A 19996-nucleotide genomic window follows, 5' to 3' on the forward strand; every position below is an offset into this window, starting at 1 on the left:
ACTTTGCAAATTAATCTCATATATTACTTGCTTTCTAACGTGGCCACTTTCCAAAATAGATTTAGGTTTATACTTAATCATAGAGGTGGAATCTGTTTTGTAACCGTAGTTAATCATTTTTAAAAATGGTTATTAAAATAATTTCTCATCAAGAAACAATCCCTCAGGAAAAGATCAAAGGGAATATTTACAAAGCAGAGGCAGCATGATATGGTGGAAAATGAACAGATTTTGGAATCAGACTGATAGGGTTTAAGTCTACGTTTTGTCACTTGCTAGCAGTATAACCTTGAGCAAATAAATTATCTCCCATTTTCTATAAAATAAGGGTATGAACAGCTACCCCAGTAACTTCCGGAAATAAGGATGATATATGTTAAACATAGACCCATAAACCTTTCTCAATAATAAAATATAGTCCTTCTTCTTTTTCTCCTTTTTCTTCTCCTTCTCCTCCTTCATCTTCTTATTGCCATCATTCATTATCACATGACAGTGCATCCAGCATGTGATGGAGATGAGAAGATGTTCAGTGTGGTGCTGTGGAAAGAGTGCTAGACTGGGAATCAAGAGGTCTGTGTGTTCTTAGAAAAATCAGTCCCTCTCTCTGGATCACGGCTGAGTAAGAAGGCATGAAGGTGATGTAAGAATTTGTCTGTGAAAGCCAAGAAGTGATTTTATAGTGAGAGTCAATCAGGAACTCTTGGCACCCCATGATCGGCTGTCATTTTCATGAAGGACAGGGCACCAGGACTGCAGCCTGGGAGAGCTTCTCATTAAACTTAGCAAGCATGGGATAGTTCCCTAACATTTTTTGGCCTTTATCAGGGTTTCCTGATTTATCTGATTTATCAAGAGTAGGTTTATCAAGAGTGGATATAGACTTTTCCTCGCTGGATCATTCAATTCTTTCTTAGCTTAGATCTGCTTAATGGGGAGAGAATGGGCAACAGTTTCCAGATTGTGCTTTAGGAGTCCCCCTTCAGAGAAACTTGGATGCAGGGCAGTGGAGTGGGGGACAGGGCGGGGGGGGATTTGGATTTAAATCCTCCTATTCTTGCTTTAATGTGAGTAGCTCTGTTTTAAATTGTTTTATATATTTTGCTTTACAAACAAGGAATTCCACGGTTAGAAAGTGTAACATGCACTGGGCTGAGTGACCTTTTAAGTTCTTTCAGATATCTGCTTATACTGACTGTGCATGTTCACTGGGAGTTCATAAAGAAAGGCATAATGAGATGCATTCTCTAGAAGCTTTAGTAATAGACTAAGCCACACCGAATTAGACCCAGTGAATAGAGTGGAAAAAGCAGGGAGTGGGGCTGGCAGCAGAATTTCTTGAGTTTACAGAACACCAAGATGAATGAATGCCTCGTACTACATGATTGAGGACCACCAACACATGGAGTAAGAGGGACTGGGGAAGACGCCCTGGTGTCTCTGCTTCTCCACCACTCTCTACAACTGAGGAGCCATGGAAACGCCAGTTAATATCGGGGGCTCAGTTTCCTCATCTGTAAACATGGTTTTGAGATACTCTCCCATTCCACATTACATAATGAAATAGCTGCCTAAAAAGTAAGGGAAAGAAGAGAGAAGAGGAAGAAAGGAAAAGGGGAGAGTCCTGCTAAGCCCAATGCTCTTTTGCTCAATGATGCAGGGCATGGAGAGATGGAAGCAGGAGGGAGTGTAGTTAACGTCACATATGTGATTTCTAAGGTTGATGTTAGTAAGATCAGCAGAGGATGATATTAAGGTCTTGCCTAGCATGTGTACAGTCTTCTAGGGAATTCCATAATACCATTCTGGGAGATTTGGTGCTGTTGACGACAGGTGGGGCATAGGAAAACAAGAGAAGGCAGGCCAGAGTAAAAGCTCTCTGTAAGCAAGGGCAGTTTGGAGAAAAAACAAGGAAGTAGTTTCAAATTTCCTATCATAGAATAGCTACAGAAATCGGTTATCTCGATTTACCAATGGAATCTAATAAATAACAATTGGCTTTGGGATTTTTTTTAAAAAAGCAACATGAAAGTCAAAATACATATTTTTAAAGAAGCCTGAAAGCTCATACGAGACATTTTTGATTGACTGTTCAGTTCATGAGATCATCTGGCATGAAATAAAATGTTTCTTTTTCTGTGCAGTGATTGCATAAGTTAAATATGGCAAAGAGACCTACACGACAATTTTTGGCCTCTGGATCTGATTTTTCATAAGCCTCAGCACACACCCCTCACCGAGAGTTCTTGTTTCTGGTGGATTTGTTTCACTTCCTTTGTGAAAGCCTCAGAGAGAAGGCAGCAAGCAGGAAAATCAGCTATTTATAGGCATTTTTGACTAAAAGTGTCTGCTCAGCGTGCCATGGAATACTTCCAAGAGGTGGGAGAACAGGAAACTATCTAAAATCAACGACAAGGCTGGAGGAGTGTTATGGGGGAAAGATTTTACATGGGAGTCATTTTCAGAAAGCTCAAGTTTCATTTGCAAACAAATGACAGTTACTTTCACTGACACCCCCTGAGTTACCGAGAAGCCAGCTAAACTTCTACTAGTTAAGGAGAGAAGGAAAAAAATACATGAATTCTCTGAGGATTACAAGTAAAGGGACTTTAAAGGGAAAAGTCCTATAGGAGAGTCTCTCTCCATATCTATTTACTGCTGGAGGAGCCACCAGTCCAACTGATGCCTGTAGCAGAACTTGGGTCAGCAGGCAGTCTTCTAAGTGTAGACTGCAGGCCCTGGGTGACCTAATAGGTATTCTACTGTGGTCACAGGAGGATCTTTATCATCATTTCTTTCCACTTTTACAACTAAAAATGGCAAAACTAGTTTCTCAACTATAATTAAGGGTCATAATTTTGTTAAATGTAGTCCATTCTTCCCATGAATTCTGATAGGTTTTGTTTTCATTGTTTTGGTGGCAATGGGGAAGCATGTGAGGTAGGTTGTCTTTAGATTACCAAAAAGAGATAGCTGACAGGAAGTGTGAGCTTCCCATGGCTCTGTGGAGAAAAGAGGTTCTGCGAGAGAACTGGCTTCAATGTTCATTTGCTTTGTTCGAATTTCTACAGCCTTATAAGAATGATGTAGCTGGCTTCAGGGAAGGGAGCAGATTAATCAGAGACTTTGGGCACGAGCAAAGAAGAGTGATGGACAGGGCCCATTGTCTTCTGCTAGCAGTGGTGCAAGAACTCCCACCTATCAAAGTTGCCATGGTGGAAACACTCCTCAGAGAACCTGGATAAGCCAAAAAAGGTGATGAAGAGGTCCCTTGCAGACAAGCCCCAGAGCTGTTGCTGTTAGTTAAATTTGTCCTGTTGACTTACCAAAGCTGCCTGGAATAAGGCAGCAGGGTCTTGACAGACTTATGGTATGAAAACAAAAGGTTTTACCTGAACAAACTACAGCTTGAGGAGGCCAGAAGAACTGTGTTCCCTCGATAAATACTGAGCCCTGGGAAAACCTGACCCATGGATGCTGAGCTATCAAAAGATTGACACTTCGTGATCTTTTCACCTGCAGACCAAAGCTTTATGTGTTTAGTTGGCACAGGGGATGAAGAAGCCTTAAACCTACACTGTGGTGAAGACCTATTGTCATCTAACATTGGGAGAGGGCTTTCCTTTACCACCGAATCAGATATGTTCATCCTAACCATGGTTTAATCAAAATTAGATCAAGCAAAAGGTAAAAGAAAAAGTAGTATGGTACATAAAAGACACGAGGAAGTGGCGAAGCAGGTTAACATCTGAGGATTTGTAAAGTCAAACATTTCACACGGTATTTTTCATTTATTTCCCAAATTTGAAATTAAACGTTTTTTCTGAGACTTGAACAAACACAAGAGTCACGTCGTTATGCCCATTTTACAGACATAGGAATGGAAGCACTAAGGAGAGGGAGCCCAAAGTCATGTCGAAAGTCAGTGGAAATGTTAAAGCCAATGGATAGCCTGAAGCCTGTTTTCATCTTTTAGACTCTACTGCCCCCTTCAGTAGATAAAATGATAAATTTAGTCTGATAGTTCCCTAAAAAAATTGGGTTAGAGTGTGGTTCTTGAATTGATCTCTGTATCCGAATCACCCCAGATCTACAGAATTAGACTCTCTTGGATTGATGCCAGAAATTCTCATTTATACACACTCTCAAGGTGATTCTTGTGCACACAAATTTAAGGAACCATTGCCCTAAATATTCGATGATAGAGTAAGTGGCCACACACATATATGATTGTATACACGCAGACGAATATGGTCATATTACGCTATTTTTTACCCATATGGATGCCACCATATAACGCTTTATTCAGCATTTCCAACTTTAGAGTTAGATCTTCTTTCCATTTACTTACTTTTTAATTTCAAAATCAATAACCAAGAGATCAGCCTGTAGCCCTTGGCATCTCCTATGCACTATTCCTTTCAGATTTTCTAGAGTTGCCCTGATTTAATATGTTTGGTCCCATTGTCTCAATATATTCTCTCCTACAGGTCACATATATATATATATATAGAAAATTTTCTATATATATATACATAAAATTTTCTTTTTGGCTTTGGAAAATATGGTTACAGCTATGTTAACAATTTTTGTTCTAGGAAAGTGAGGTGAGAGGTGAGGGGAGCTGGCTGCCAAGAGAGTGGAAGATGCCAGAGGGAAGTACGTCGTCTTCAGAATCCAGTCTCGGGGCTCTGAGTGGAGCGCCTACAGATCACAGACCCAAACACGGAGCAGTTCTGCTCCATTGGTCCTCCTCTGGAATGTGGTTCACTCATAACGAAACCATTGGGATGCAGGAGGGACTGACAGGGATAACAGGAGAAACATACCCATTTCTTTTTTTTAGAAGTGAAAAATACTACCCTGCCATTTGTAACCACAGAATTACAAATTGCAGGTAATTATTTAGTTCACAACTGTCTTCATCTCTTGTGAACCTTTTAAGCCACAAACATGTTTCGAATCTAACTTTCAGATCAGTTCTTTTCTCCGTTTGCCTCCTTGTGCCTTGACCCCATTGCCTTAAAAGGATGAATAAGCTAGTCTTTGAACAGAGCCTTAAAGGTTTTCACAGATGTGTGAGACATAACGGGAAAAAGAGCAGGGCTGTCGCCAGGCAGTGAGCTGCTAGTCTCAGCCTGCTACTACAAGATGACTGATCTTATATCAGTCAAGGTAGCTCCCTAGTGTTTATTTTTCTCATTTTTAGAAAGAGTGTGCTGGACTAAAATATCTCAAATAATTCTTGCATAAAGTTATTATCAGAGGAGAAATAGGTAGGTAGGAAGAAGCTATGTCAACCTTGCAGAGAGAAGTTTGTGAATGAGAAGGTAGAGCAGATGGCCTTCCAGTGAGGAGGTTCTAGAACCCTAAAACTGTCATTTTTAAAAAATTTTATTTATGTTTTAATAGTTTTTAACATTGTGAAATTTTGGGTTGTACATTTTTGTTTGTCCATCACCATATATATGTCTCCCTTCACCCCTTGTGCCCACCCCCCACCCCCATTGCCCCTGGTAACGAAAATACAAAACTGTCATTTTTTTTTGAAAAAAAAAAAAAAAAACCTGCCTGGTTCTTTAATTATACACCTTACAGTTTTAGAGACCTGGACAGTAAAATCAGAGAGGAGTTAGACAAGCCTGGAGGTTTATATTAAACGGTGGTTAAAAAAAAATAAGGGGAGCACAAGTCATTTCCTTTCACTGTTGTTGGATGTCTCTTTGTATGAAAGGGATTTATACTCACACCAGGGAAACAGGACACCCCTAACTGGTTTACACTAGCGGTTTGAGATGGAAGTTCAATATAATCACTGTAAAAGCAAAGTAATGGGTTTTCTAGTGGGATTTATGAAAAATCCGTGTTCCACTTTATAGTCATTCTTCTTACATGGACTTTGTGAAATGGTATGTTTCAAATGGATCTTATGTCATGAATCAGAGATCAAAGAAAGCATATGCATAAACACATATTTTAGAAGTATGGGTGCAGAAATGCCTACATAGATGTAACATGTACATATGGACCTGTACACATGCACACAGCATACAGTGACCCTAACCTGTCTACATGGATGTGTACACATGCACATAGCATACAGTACCCCTAACCTGTGTATATGGACCTGTACACATGGCCACAGCACACAGCAACCCTAACTTGTGTAGATGGACCTGTACACATGCACACACCACACAGTAACCCAACCTGTATACATGGACCTGTTCACATGCATACAGCACACAGTAACCCTAAAATGTATATATGAACCTGTACACATGCACACAGCATACGGTAACCCTAACATGTATTCACGGACCTGTACACATGCACATACCACACAATAACCCTAACCTGTATACATGGACCTGTACACATGCACACAGCACACAGTAACCCTAATCTGTGTAGATGGACCTGTACACATGCACACAGCACACAGTAACCCTAACCTGTGTATATGGACCTGTACACGTGCACATAGCATATGGTGATCCTAACCTGTGTATATGGACATGTACACATGCACACAGCATACGGTGACCATAACCTGTGTGTATAGACCTGTATACATGCACACAATATATAGTAACTCTAACCTGTATATATGGACCTGTACGCATGCACATGGCATACAGTGACCCTAGACTCCACATCATTCTGCTTCATATACAGTTCTGTCATATCACAAGCCTGAATTTTGTAGGAAGTTTCCTAATTCTGTGAGGACAATGAGTAGAAACTCCAATAAAAAGAGAATAGTGACCTAATGTACGCGAAAGAAAAGATCTACCTATCTAGAAAACTCATTTTGCAAATGTAATTAGAAGTCTCTTTATCTTAGAAGTGGAAGCAAGGCAGCACATTGCTAAACTTTAGCAAATGAAAAAAGAAAATCCCAGTTTTTAAAGATAGTCCTATATATTCTTATACTTAAAAGACCAGAGAATCAGAAGAGGTCTTTCCTTGGTTATCTGAGTAGTCTCCAAGAAATAAAAGATTTAAAAAATAGAAATGAAATATTAGTCAAAAGTAACAGAAGGAATAGATAAAATGCTTCTCCTTACACTATATTCCCTCCTTCATGTATAACAGTAATTATTTTCTTCTCTATATCTTTACCTTTTAGCTACAAACGGAGAGGACTGGGCTGAAGGAGAAAAAATCATTCACTGAAAAAAATTAAAGCACCCCTAACTTTGCTTTCAGTCTAAGAATTTACGAAAACACTTAAATATGCATTTACAAAAATAAGGAAAAAAACTTTCCCTGTGCCAAATGTATTCCAAACGGCAGTTACGAGAGACAGAGCCTGCTGGTGGAGGATGAGGCAAGATGGTCTTGAGAAGCAGATAAATGAGCCCTAGATGCGACGTTACACATGCATGTTATTTTTATCCCATGGGAAAAGTTATGGGTTTAAAATTTCAGATGAGTAATGCAAATCATAGTGAGGTCATATAACTCTTCATGGATCTTATTAAAAATAGCCTAGTTTTACCTGAAAAGGCCAATTGTTTTTCTATACCAAGCTTTCCTAGCAAATGACAGAAAAAAAATATGACTGTTAAGGGGTACTATAGTTCAACCCACACAAAGTTTCAGATGTCGACTGTTTAGACCTCTAAAAATGGAATGTCTCCATGATTCAACTCTATATCAATGAACTCTGTGGGCAGGGACCCTAGCAATACAGGTTTTTCCAAAATGAGAAAAATGATACGAAGCTTAATTAAGTAAAAATTTCTTCTACTGAACTCTAAATTCACAATAATCCACTAAGAGAGGGTGTTGCCTTTGAACCTAAAACCAAAATGATGGAAAACCTAATCTAGTCATCAAACCAAAGTCAGCTTGACAATGCTGCATATATTTTTTAGTGGCTCATATAAAATCTCAAACAAAAGACCAATGTGTCCTACCATTCACAAATCACTGTTTGTGTCAAGTCGTGTAAAGCCATGATTTCAAATGGACTGGAGATTATGGATGAATCTTTGTCTACAAAGTGGTCAATAATTACCTTGAATTCCTGTCTTTAATTTGCACCCAAGCAAACTGTCCTCTAAGGAGAATAAGAAAGAGGAAATAAAGTCCACTGGCCACTAAGAGACCCAAGGCTAGTTTTTCTCTTTTACTCTGTGCTAAAATGCTGTTAGTAGCCTTCCATTAGGAAACTGGACTCTGTGGGGTCAGAAAGCATTTGTTATGAAACCTTTGATTGTGGCTAACCAAGCACTTTTGGTGTTGCTGAAACTGTCTTTAGAAGAATGAAATTGCAGATCAAGAATAATAAAGTTTCTTTAACAGATTTCAAGGATTTCCTATTTCTTTTTGATCTTCCCGTCCTACCACTGACTCTTTCTGGACCCCTGCTTTCTCACGGTGTTTTGCCAATTGTCTCCCCTCCCTCCATTAATGAGATATAGGCAATAGTGAAAATTATAAAGAATTAGTGAGAGAATTACCAAGATTTAGCTGCTGATCACCAATTCTACATTCAAAGCTAACATCAGGCAGGAGTAAACTCAGTTTTCTATCAATGAAGATGAACATCTCCACTAAGATCAATGAAAAATAGGGAGACGATTGTGCAAGCCAGATAGGAAACACATTAAAAAATCTGGACATTCCTTGCTGGATTATTAAGGCAATTTAAATTAAAAATAAAGAAAACCATCAATGTGGTTGATGGAATAAAAAAAAAAAAAGGGCAGCAAGGAAACATCGCAGTAACCCAAGTCACTAGCAGAATTGCTCAACACTGTCATACATTTCACATAAAGTAGTTTTAACTGATTTAATATAATTTAAATTGTTTAAAAACAGCAGTAAGGAAAACCTTAGCCAAGGAAAGAAAATCCCCACTGGGCAAAGACTGAAATAATCTAAAACAAAATTTTGAAAAATAGTTGTACCTGCATTAAAAAAAATCCCGGGTTCATGCTTGTTATGAATGATTCTTCAGTGATCTTTTGTGGAGTCTTACTTAACCAACAGACAAAAAACCCCAACCATCCAGAAATTTTAATTTTGCAAAGGAATAGTAAGCATTCAGGATTCTTGTAATGGAAAATGACTGATCACATTTCAATCATTAACCACACAATGTCCTCTAATAGCACCCAGCACCTTGGATCATCTGTGTCAATTAAAGATTTTACGAAGAGAGACAAATCTGGAGACACAGATTTGCAGGTATCTGATGTCTCAACCTGTTTTCTTACCATCTGTACACACATTAGTTTATTAGCTCTTCCAGTCTTACTAGCCATTATTTAGAGAAGAAATAAAATAAAAACTATCCTCCCTCCTCCCCAAAAAACCACCCAAACCAACAACACACCATCACCAAATACAAAGTAATAAAAGAGTTGTACCCAAACCTGGTCAGTCCTGCCATTTCTTGAAACTTGCACACAAACTGAAGAAACCCACTCAGCCTTAAAAAGGTCGATCATTTTGTTCTCCTAAAATTTCATCTCTGAGAGGGCTTTCTTTCTCGGTCTCTGTCTTGCTCTCTCTCTCTCTGTGTTTCTCTCTACTTCTACCGGAGAGCGTTTTGTTTCCCTTTTCCTGTTTCTGCTGCTGGATGAACGCAAAATACATGATTTGAAGGGATTTTTTTTTTTTAGGTTAACAGTTGGAAATCTAAAATCTTGCTCTTCTGAATGGCTTTATATGCCAGTCACTCAACACATAACGTTCACATAAAGAGGCATATACAGAATCAAGAATCCTGCTTTTCTAAAGCAAAAACAAAACAACAACAAAAACACCTTTGAACCCCTTCCTATTTTATTTACTTACCCTAAGATGTGCCATAAATGCTTTATTCCAAATGTATAAAAGCCAACCACATCTCAACTGAGAATTAGACAGTTTTAACGTCTTCAAATCCATGTCCCTGCTCCAAACCCTGATCCAGACAGTCACTGGCAGCAGTACAATAGTTCTAAACAGCAGACATCTGATTCTTGACATTTAAAAATAACAATATTGGGGGAAAAAAGCAAGTCTTTTTTTACTAACTACAAACAGCCTGTGAGTGAGCACATATCACCAATTGACTATTAATTGGAACTTGCAATGATTTCAAGCTACAGCATTGTATTTCTAAAGGAATGTCAGACAAATACTTATAGACCTCTCATTTTCTATATAATCACGGCAAATCCATGTCCCTTCATGGACCTAAATTAAAAGAATTGTAAGTGATAATTCTACGAAGAGAGAATCAGAACTTTGCTAGTATTTAGATTCAATTATTGGTGAAAATTAATTTAACCTTTGTTCAGTTTTCAATTAGGAACATATCAGTCATTCCATTGCTCGCCTAAGAAGGGTCACATTTCATACACATGCTTTCTTAACTGCATGCACATATGTGAGGTCAAATGAATGTAAGGATTTGCTACATAATGAAACAAGTAATAAAATGAAAAAAATGCATTTATTTCTACTTTTGAAGCAAATTATAGACTCAGGTCTGGGGTCAAGTCTTAGCTTTCCCACTTACTATCTATGAGTTCTTGGGCAAATGATTTAATCTTTTGTGCCTCAGTTTTGTCATCTGAAAAGCTGGAGTAAATAGTAATACTTACTTTACAAAGTTATTTCAGGTACTAAATGAGATACCATACGTTTTCTCACAAATGATAGGTTTTGATATATGCCGCTTCCTCCCTCTGTGTTGTATTTGGAGTGACTAGGGATTGAAAAAGGTAAATGGAAAGAATCCAGGCTTTGAAGGCAGAGGAATCAGTTTTGACCCACCATGTTGCCATGTGCTAGCTGTGTGTCCCCGGGCAAGTTACTTAACCCAATTTACTAAATCTCAGTTTCTTCAACTGTAAAATACCTCACAGAATTTTAAAGAGAAAGATAACATTGGGAGAACATCTACTTTTGGTAGGCATTTATTAAATGAGAGCTCCAGGCCTTACAACTCTTGAAAATTGCTGTAATTAGTACTCTGCACATGTAACTTGGGACTTCAAAGATGTGAACTGAGATCACAGGCCCTCTAGACCAAGTGCCTCACTTCATAACAGAGGAGGAGACCCAGAGAACTGACATGATGGTTCCAAGCCATGTCACTAGTTATAGTGAGGGATCACCAAGTGGCAAACAGGGACTAGAACAAAGACCCTCTTATTTCAAGTTCCATGCTTTGTTCACTAAACCTTGTGATGTTGAAGTCAAACACATTTGTAAATCCAGTTTCAATATTACTTGGTAATTAAGGCAATACAACTGAAAAACAAAAACCTCTATGTTCCCCAATTTGCTTCTAAGAATAAGTTTATAAGTGAAATTATTCCACGTGAGCTAGCAGAGGCAGGCTACACCTATCTTTCTCAGAGGAGCTTCGGCAGGACAACAGAGTGTCTCTTTCCTATAAAGCAAGAAGACATCTGGAGAGAATGTCCATTTCTCAGGAGTTCTCATTCTCCCCCCTCCCCTTGGAAATGTCCAGCTCCTTCTTTCCTTTCTTTAGAGGAACTCTTTAACCTCCCAACTGGTTGGGAAGAATACACTGTTCTACATTTAGTTTATTTGCTTAACATACTTTCTCCCCACGTCGAAATACAGAATTTTTTTTTTCCCCAGTTTGAAAGCCTTGCACAGAACAGGTGCTCATATAAACGTCAATATTTGTTAAAGAATGTGTGACTTCGAGCTCAGTTTATATTTAAAGGGTTGCACTAGCTTGGTTTAGGGTTAATTATTGCCCAATGTAGGATAGAAAATATTTTGTTTAAATCTTTAAATAATTTCAGAAATAAAAACAAAGCTGCTTTGGGTATCACAGTCAGATTAGCTATTACTCTGGGGAGGAAGGGAAGGAAATGGGATTGAGGAAGCTACATGTGTGATTTATTGTAACTAATATTTTATTTCTCTAGTTGGGTGATGTATAAATGGGTGTTTATTTTTTTCTTGATACCTTTCTGTAAGCCTCAAATATTTCATTTAAAAAAGTGGCTCAAAAGATAAATAATTTGAAAATAGAATTTCCAAATCTTTATAATATGAGATCCAATAATGCTACTATACTAAATCCAATACTTAAACCTTTCAAGCTTTCATTCTCATTTTACTGAAGAACTTTAATAATAATATGTTTACTTTAAAGATTATTTTTCTCCTTGCTCACTATTTTCATGCCCTTGATTCCAGGGTTGTGCTGGGGTGTACTGGAAAAAGCTATTTTGCATCAAATAGATCTAAGTCTAAATCTCAGTTCTATAACTTACTGGTCATGTGGCTTTAAATCACTTGATATTCAAGGCTGGTCCTAGATCCATGTAGAGTATCCTTCTTTAATCTGGTATTTCTCATCTAATCTTATCACTACTTATTAAAGTCCAGGGCTTTGTTTTTTTTTTTAATGTGTCTTGTTTTTGCCACTAGTCATAGAAAATTCATAGACAAAATGTATGCTATTCTAGGGCGTCTATCTCACTACCAATCCTTTCTTCAAGACAGATATTCTTATCAAAATATTCTCAGTGGTGGAGGAAATTTATGTGCTTAAAGAATTTCTAAAGCCTTCAGTTGTAATTCTGATAATGGTCATTTCTATACATTAGGAGACTTGGGTTCCAGTCCTACCTCTGCCACATAGTAACAGTATAACTCACTAAGCCTTTGCCTTTCTTTGAGCCTAGTTTTTAATATGCTAAATGAAGAGGTTGGATTAGATGATCCCTTTAGCTCTAAAATTCTGTTAACAGTTCTTGATGACTTAATGCATGTAGCAACCTTACAGCAAATCAGGCAACACCACCTTCAGTGGGAAATACTGCCCATGTAATTGTGTGTTGTTTGTGAAAACTACCCACACATTGGTGGCTTCTTCTGAACTCTGGGGATGGGCTCTGGCACTGTCCTTGCCCACTGACTGCCAGCCTGGAATATTCTCAGGTCTTGGTGAAGGCATTCCCAAGGGAGCCAGGTTTCTCAGGAGGCATCCAAAGAGAGCAAAAAGATGAACTCAAGGGAAGACTTTTTTCTTGCATTTGTTCTTAAGGTGAGAGTGGGAAATGATTATGTCATGCCTTTTTTTTTTTTTTTTTGTGAGGAGGAGCAGCCCTGAGCTAACATCCAATGCCAATCCTCCTCTTTTTTGCTGAGGAAGACTGGCCCTGGGCTAACATCCGTGCCCATCTTCCTCTACTTTATATGGGACACCGCCACAGCATGGCTTAATAAGCGGTGCATTAGTGCACGCCCGGGATCTGAACTGGTGAACCCTGGGCCGCCGCAGTGGAGAGCACGCACACAACCACTTGCGCCACCGGGCCGGCCCATATGTCATGCTTTTATAGTGAGCAAAAACTTTTTTAAAAAGATGAAGATACCAAGGGAGAACAGAGAAAAAAGACACTCTGAAAAGGAAAACTATGAGGGTCCTTCTTATGGGGTATTGGGTCTTGGGAAAAATGACAAGACTAGAGGGAGGAGGTAGGGAAGAAAAAGACTCCTCCCCTGATATTTATATCCAGGTGAAATCCAGTTTAAGTGATTGTAGGGCAGCAGGGAAAAACATGAGGAGACTGTGGAAGGGGAGGAGCATCCTGCCTTGGGTCTGTACGTGTGTGGGATTTACACGCTGACACTAATTGTATTTTATTGCGTGGATGCTTCCCTCTTCTTTTCCTCCTCTTCTCTGTTGCCCTGGGTCTCTGCAGCTGTGCTTGTCAGGCCCCCAAACTGGCTGATCTCCACCTCCTCAGGGCACAGGCGTTATCCCAATTTCCTGTGTTCCAGGGAGTGGGGGCTTGGGTGGGGGTGTGGTTAGTGTTGGCGGTGATGACAATTGCCATAGCGAAGACATAGATCAATTTTCCCAAACTAATAGCTTCAGGCAGAATTTTACAATCAAAAAACAAAACAAAACAAAAAAACTCTGCATAGATCTAATTAAACTGTTTCCAAAATTCAAAAGATTATTGTTGACTTTTGTAAAAAGGTGGATTTATTTTAAAATTCTGTGCAGACTCTCCTTTTCTCTCCTCCCTATCCCACGATCCCTCAGACAAAGGAGGAACACAATACATTAATAACTCCTTGTCTTCATGTAGGCGTGTTTTTCAAGGCACTTTTAGATCTAGTATCTCAAGATAACTGGATGAGGTTGCTAGCCTGTTTGTTTCTGATAGAAGCACTTAGCCACTGAGATGCTAATTTGCTCAGGTTCACGCAGACAATTCATAGTAGAGCCAAGACAAAACACCACACAATTAGCAGATACAATTTCTAAACATCCATCACTCGACATAAATGGTACCTGAAGGTACTGGCAGGAACGCTCTTGTTGACACGACTCTGACTTCACCATGGCCTGGTCCATGTTAACCGAGGCTTTCTGGTAAACCTCCCGCGCTCGGCTCACGGTCAGCGTGGAGGACCAGGCGCTCTTCTTCAGGAGGGGCGCGTCCAGGTTGACGGGCGGCAGGTTGGCACAGGTGGAGCACTTGACGTCGTTGTTACTCCGAGAGGCTTTCACCGCCTGCTCGCTGATGGTGTTGTAGGCCTCCATGAAGTACTGCGAGGCCGAGCGGTCGGGGCACCTGCCCATGGTCATCACGCCCGAGGGGGCGTGGTAGATGCACATGTCGCCGTCCAGGTTGTCGTCGGAGCTCCACCAGCCCGGGGAGGTGTTGGGGCGGGCCTTGGGCTCGGCGCGCCGCTCCTTGCTCTTGCTGCGCTTGCCATACCTCACGGTCTGCGTCTCATCGGGGCTGGCTTTGCCCCCGTTGACGCTGCCCTTGGACGGCCCCTCCAGGGAGTGCGACTTGGTGAAGAGCTTCTGGACCGAGTGGACCAGATGGCGGATGCGGCCGGGGCTGTCGCTGCGGTGCTCCACGGCCGTGCGCTTGTACTGCAGCGTGTGGTAGCCATCCCGGTTGAGCGGCAGCTGCCTCTCAAACTGGTCCAGGAGGTTGGCGGGAATGCGATTGGCCTTGGTGGCCAGGGTGCGGGGCACCAGGGCGCACTCGTCCTTCAGCTCCTGCTGCGAGTTGTAGTGCCTGCGCGGGAAGGTGCTGCTGGCCAGCGGGTCGCTGAAGGGGCCCACGCACTCGGCCTGGAAGGAGTTGCGCTGGGTGTAGTAAGGGTGGTCCGCGGGGTGGTGCTCCACCGGGCTCAGCAGGTATGGCTTGCGGTCCGAGTGGTGCGACAGCGAGTCACAGGCGGAATCACAGGTGACGCCGTGGTGATGGCTGCGGCTGCCCGATAACCCTTTCATCTCTGATGGGGCGGAGCCGCGGGGGTCATGGACACCCGGGGGCTAGGTTCCAGACCCGTCTCCCGCAAAGACCTGGGGGCAATGAAGAACAAGAGGGGAAGATGATTAACGCTTCCTTTGGTAAATAGCTATTGCTCTCTTTTGCCTGTGCTGCTACTGTGTTCGTTTTCTGGCAGAAGAACTTATCACTATTCCTAAAAGCAGCTTTAATGCATTGTTGGTAGAGCTCTACCAGCTCTGAAAGGCAGGAAAGCCAGCTCCAATCAGACACTGGGAGACAGCAGGGGTGAAAGCTAGAAACCCTGGAAGAGAAAACTATCAAAATATAAAAGTTGTTTTAAAATTATTGGAAGGAAAAACTCCCCCCTCCTTCTAGGATTCCAATAACTGGTTGCATCTCTCCCTTGCTTCTTGGTTTTATTCTTAAGTGTACATTAACCATAAAGCCAGCACACCTGCAGGGCTGTTTCTCTGGGAAGCCTTTGCTGATCCCCCTTGCAGAAAGAATTATTTCCCCTCTGTGTTTCTACGCGTGGAATCGTTTGTCTCAGGCATTCTCCTGGATAGTTGAAGTTTCTTTCAGGCCTGCTTCCTCTTAGTCACCTTTACATCCCCCTATCTGGCACCAGGCCGGCCATGTAAAGGCATAGTAAGCACTTACGAAATAAATGTGAGTGGAAAAAAATTAATAAAAGAGGCTACTGGCACCTTATAACTTGACTTGAGGATGTATCTTTCTATCTTCTGTCACATGCTCTCCCAGTTCTGTAGTAACAGTTACAGCACACAAACAATCCCCCCATGGGTAATTAGAGTTGAAAAAAGGAACAGTGTGGCAAATAAATCAGAGCTGTAGAGAAAATCTGCCCCTGTATTTCTGTCACGGGAGGGTTCAGAGCTCCCTCTCAACAAACAGAGCAGTCAAGAACAAATAAGCTTGAACTGGCTAGTTTGAATATCATGCCATCTCCTCTTCCTGGATTAAAAGATTCTGGTTAAATGTTTACAAGCAATGGCAAGATGGCCAAAGGAAAGGCCCTTCAGTGTTCCTGAGGACATGAAGACCTGGGCCTAAGGGTCAGCCCTGCCTTGGAGAGAAGGGCCTCCTGCAGATCCACCTGGGGGAACTCAGTTGATTGGGAGCACAGGTCTTCCCCATGCTTTAGTAACAGAGGCTGCTGTTCCACCATGCAGAGTATTTCCTCTTGACTCTAACCGAGTGTTAGTTGACTGAGTTCCTATTGACAGCCTGATTTTTTTAAAGCTTCCTACAATACAAAAATTGTCATATGAAGAGGTGTCCTGAAAAGCCAATGTGACTTTCCAAAATATCACAAATGTCATTCCAGATATTCAGAAAGAAAGAGAGATAAATGGTTTAATTAAAACAACAACAACAAAATAAAACACCCACACATGGCCTAATGAAGAAAAACATGGACTTCTGAGAGGTCAGGTCTTATCTGTTCCACAGCATGTACTGTATGTGGGAGCTCCTGACAATGTTGAAAATCTCTAACCATGCTTTATGAAGCTCCTTTCCTCCTCCTCTCAGTTTCTGGATTAATCACTCAGAAAAACTGATGGGAAATTTTTATCACTGGAATCTTTCGAAATTGGTTAGTCTACTAAATTATGAACTCCTTGAGGGTAGAGACTATGTTTTACCCATCCACTGCCTAGCAAAGTGCTTGACTGACGGTGGGAACTCAGTATAATATTTATTCGAGGAATTAATGCATCAATGCAAAATTTCCCAAAGTAGTCCATCCTGTGGTTCAAGTCACATCTACTGAGTAGAAAGGTGACTGTGTGACAAGGGAAGGGCCAAAGAAGGAAGGGCCCATCACACGGGCATTCTAGGGACAGTGGTTTTCAAGGCGAGGCGGGAGGTAGACAGGTGAATGCTCCTTCTGCTACCCGTTAGCCTCTGACTTCTGACTCTCCATAACCCACCAAAGAATATAGCACCCCTTGAAGCTCTACCTGCCTTGACTTTAAAGTCTGAGGAGCTTGCCTGGCCTGCTGACTACAGGATATCTAGACAGAAGACAATCTGTTTGAAGGAGAGAAAGAAACTGACACCTGAAGAGACAAAAAGGAAAGCAGGACTCATGATACCTGTGGATCAGGAAGAACCTATAAATCAAAACTTGCCCACTGAGGAGAGACTAATGAAAAAGGAAATTTCACCATAAAATACCTTGGGACTGCTTTGTATGAAGTTATGATCCCAAGAGCAGGTGGAGGGATATAAGAGGGTTAAGTACATATTTTTAGCAAAGCTGTGGCACAAACTAATTTGGATGTAAAAATCCATTGCATGAGGAAGTCTCTATTTAAACAGGTCCCATTGAAGGCATTTTTGCCTTTGAAAAAACAAAAACAATCCAGTTGGATTATAGTCACCTAAGTATTATGATTACACATAATAGAATCTTAATATATAAAATCAATATGAAATAATTCTTCAAACTTTCCTTCTGAAGAAGCTTGGTCTTGGGTAGATATTTTCTGCTAAATAAGATGTGAAACTGGCAAGAGCTGAAAACGTGAATTATATATATTTACTCCAAAATGTGCAAGATTATTGAATTACGTATTCAATATTTAGTTGTCTTTAATATGTGAACAGCATTTCACATAAGATGATGTTACCTGAGGACAAGCAGAGCAAACAAAGAGCCTTTTTAAAGCCATTAATAATGATTTAAGTTAAATGATGTAACCAATGATAATTTTTGAAAATTAAACATACACAGTGTGATTTTTACTAAAACTGAAGTGGGCTATTTATATTACAAGCACTTATATTTTCTTAGAGGGTAATAAATTGCATCAAGGATAAATAAGTTAACTTTCCTCCTTCTTTACTTCATATTTGTATAAGGATATTGAGATCTTGATCCTTTTTTCTCTATGATGTGGGCAAATAAGGTCATGAAAAAATGGTAATGAACAATCATGAACATTTCTAACTGCTCTTTCTGGTGAAGGCCAAATGAATGACTTAATATCCTGGCCCTTTCTATAAAAACGTCTGACACTCTCTTCCGCCCTCTTGTCATTTTAAAAGTAAAATAGATCAGGGGCCAGCCCAGTGGTGCAGCGGTTAAATGCGCGCGCTCCGCTGCGGCGGCCCAGGGTTCGCAGGTTCGGATCCCGGGTGCGCACCGATGCACCGCTTGCTAAGCCATGCTGTGGTGGCATCCCCTATAAAGTGGAGGAAGATGGGCACAGATGTTAGCCCAAGGCCAGTCTTCCTCAAGAAAAAAGAGGATTGGCATCGGATGTTAGCTCAGGGCTAGTCCTCCTCGCAAAAAAGAAAAAAAAAAAGTAAAATAGATCAATTTGTGATTATAAAATAAAGCAACACATTCAGTGACTTCCTGATGAACGAGGCAGATGATGTAAAACCCTCAATGGCTAAACCAGTGCTAGTCGCATCTACCATCAAGGTCCTGCTCTTCTTTCTGGCATCTTTATTTTCCTCTTTCCTTACTCTTCAAATCCATTTCTAGCACCACTTCTTTCTGCCACTTACTTTTTTCCATCTCCTAATTAATGTTTATAAGTGGCATCCATGGACGTCACCTGCTGTAGCCTGTGGTGTGACTAACAGCATCCCTGAGAAGAATTAACTGAGCATCCCTCCTAGGCACGGCCTGGAGTTTGCTGTTGCAGACAATCAAACGCATAACACAAATCCCTAATGGCCAAAGGGCTTAGGATGTGCTCAGACAGACATGACCCAGTCATGAAAAAAGATAAATGACAGTTCTTGTTATCTTCTGCATTCTTGGAGAAGGAAGCTGCTAGCTCCTGAATTAGATTTTAAGTGGCCGTGAAAGATTTCTGAAAATAGAAAGGGAAATTGCCTTTCATGCCTTCCTCTTTGAGCAAGGGCGGGGAGTGTGAGTCAACGTGTCTTCAAAAGGGTTTCTGTGACTATGGTGATCATCTCATTTTTTCTTGTTCACTATGACTTCAAAATTATGTTTTGTTGTCCTCCTAAGTTTGATTTTACCATCAGACCGTATATCCTGATTTTTGGCTTGGAAAATTTGTTGACTATATTGGCTACCATGAGAAGAGCTCTGAGTGTGAGATGCACCCAGTTTTTACAGAGTTCCCACACCTGGAGCAGAAGCATTGTTGTACAGATGATGACTAAAGCAAGAACGATCCAGCACTGTAAAGGAAATTCTCAAGGTAGGTAATTTACTAGACCAGAGGAAAAAACAAACAAACCACATTTTAGAAGATGCTGATGAGGGGAAAATAGTCTTGCAAAGCTGGCAAGTCCCTATTTCTTTTTGATTTCTGTGCATGTCTTTATTTAGAGCTGCTGTTCTTGATTTTTCTTTACATGCGGAGAGAAGAGACAAGTGAAAGACTTCCATTCTCTCACTCAGTGAGGACAGGCAGCCAGGCAATCATGACTTGCTTTAGAAAGAACAACATGGAGGATCCTGCCCAAGAGAACAGGGAGCACCGTATTCTGGTTTGAGGAGACATCTGGAAGAAGAAATCTCCACAAACCTTTTTAGGGTCAAGTAGTGTTTTTGGCTTCTCTCCAACAACCTGCCCATGCCAGGTTATAACATTCAACTGAAGAGAATGAAAGGACTCCCTTATTGAAGAGTATAAAGTAGACCCAGAATAATGACTACATTTGCCAATCTCCCTAGATGTGCACCGGTGACTAATTCTGGCTAATGGAATATAATTGGAAAT

At 40.7% G+C, this 19996-nt stretch overlaps 1 protein-coding gene across 9 annotated transcripts in view; it reads right to left on the reverse strand.

Moving 5' to 3' along the window:
* Positions 1 to 19996, reverse strand: part of DLGAP1 (DLG associated protein 1) — an 853945-nt gene that overhangs the window by 308947 nt on the left and 525002 nt on the right. For 5 of the 9 annotated variants that reach the window (XM_087439065.1, XM_087439064.1, XM_087439062.1 and 2 more), the window contains one exon: positions 14300 to 15331. In XM_087439065.1, coding sequence (XP_087295191.1) covers positions 14300 to 15259 — 960 coding nt within the window. In that variant the 5' untranslated portion in view covers positions 15260 to 15331. Of the gene's footprint in view, positions 1 to 9383; positions 9630 to 9813; positions 10129 to 14299; positions 15332 to 19996 lie in introns of those variants that run through there. The other 4 variants (XM_087439067.1, XM_087439069.1, XM_087439068.1 and 1 more) reach the window with 3 other exon arrangements.

The sequence above is a fragment of the Ceratotherium simum genome, chromosome 14, assembly GCF_057802395.1.
Source record: "Ceratotherium simum simum isolate JZ-2026a chromosome 14, ASM5780239v1, whole genome shotgun sequence".
Lineage (NCBI taxonomy): Eukaryota > Metazoa > Chordata > Mammalia > Perissodactyla > Rhinocerotidae > Ceratotherium > Ceratotherium simum.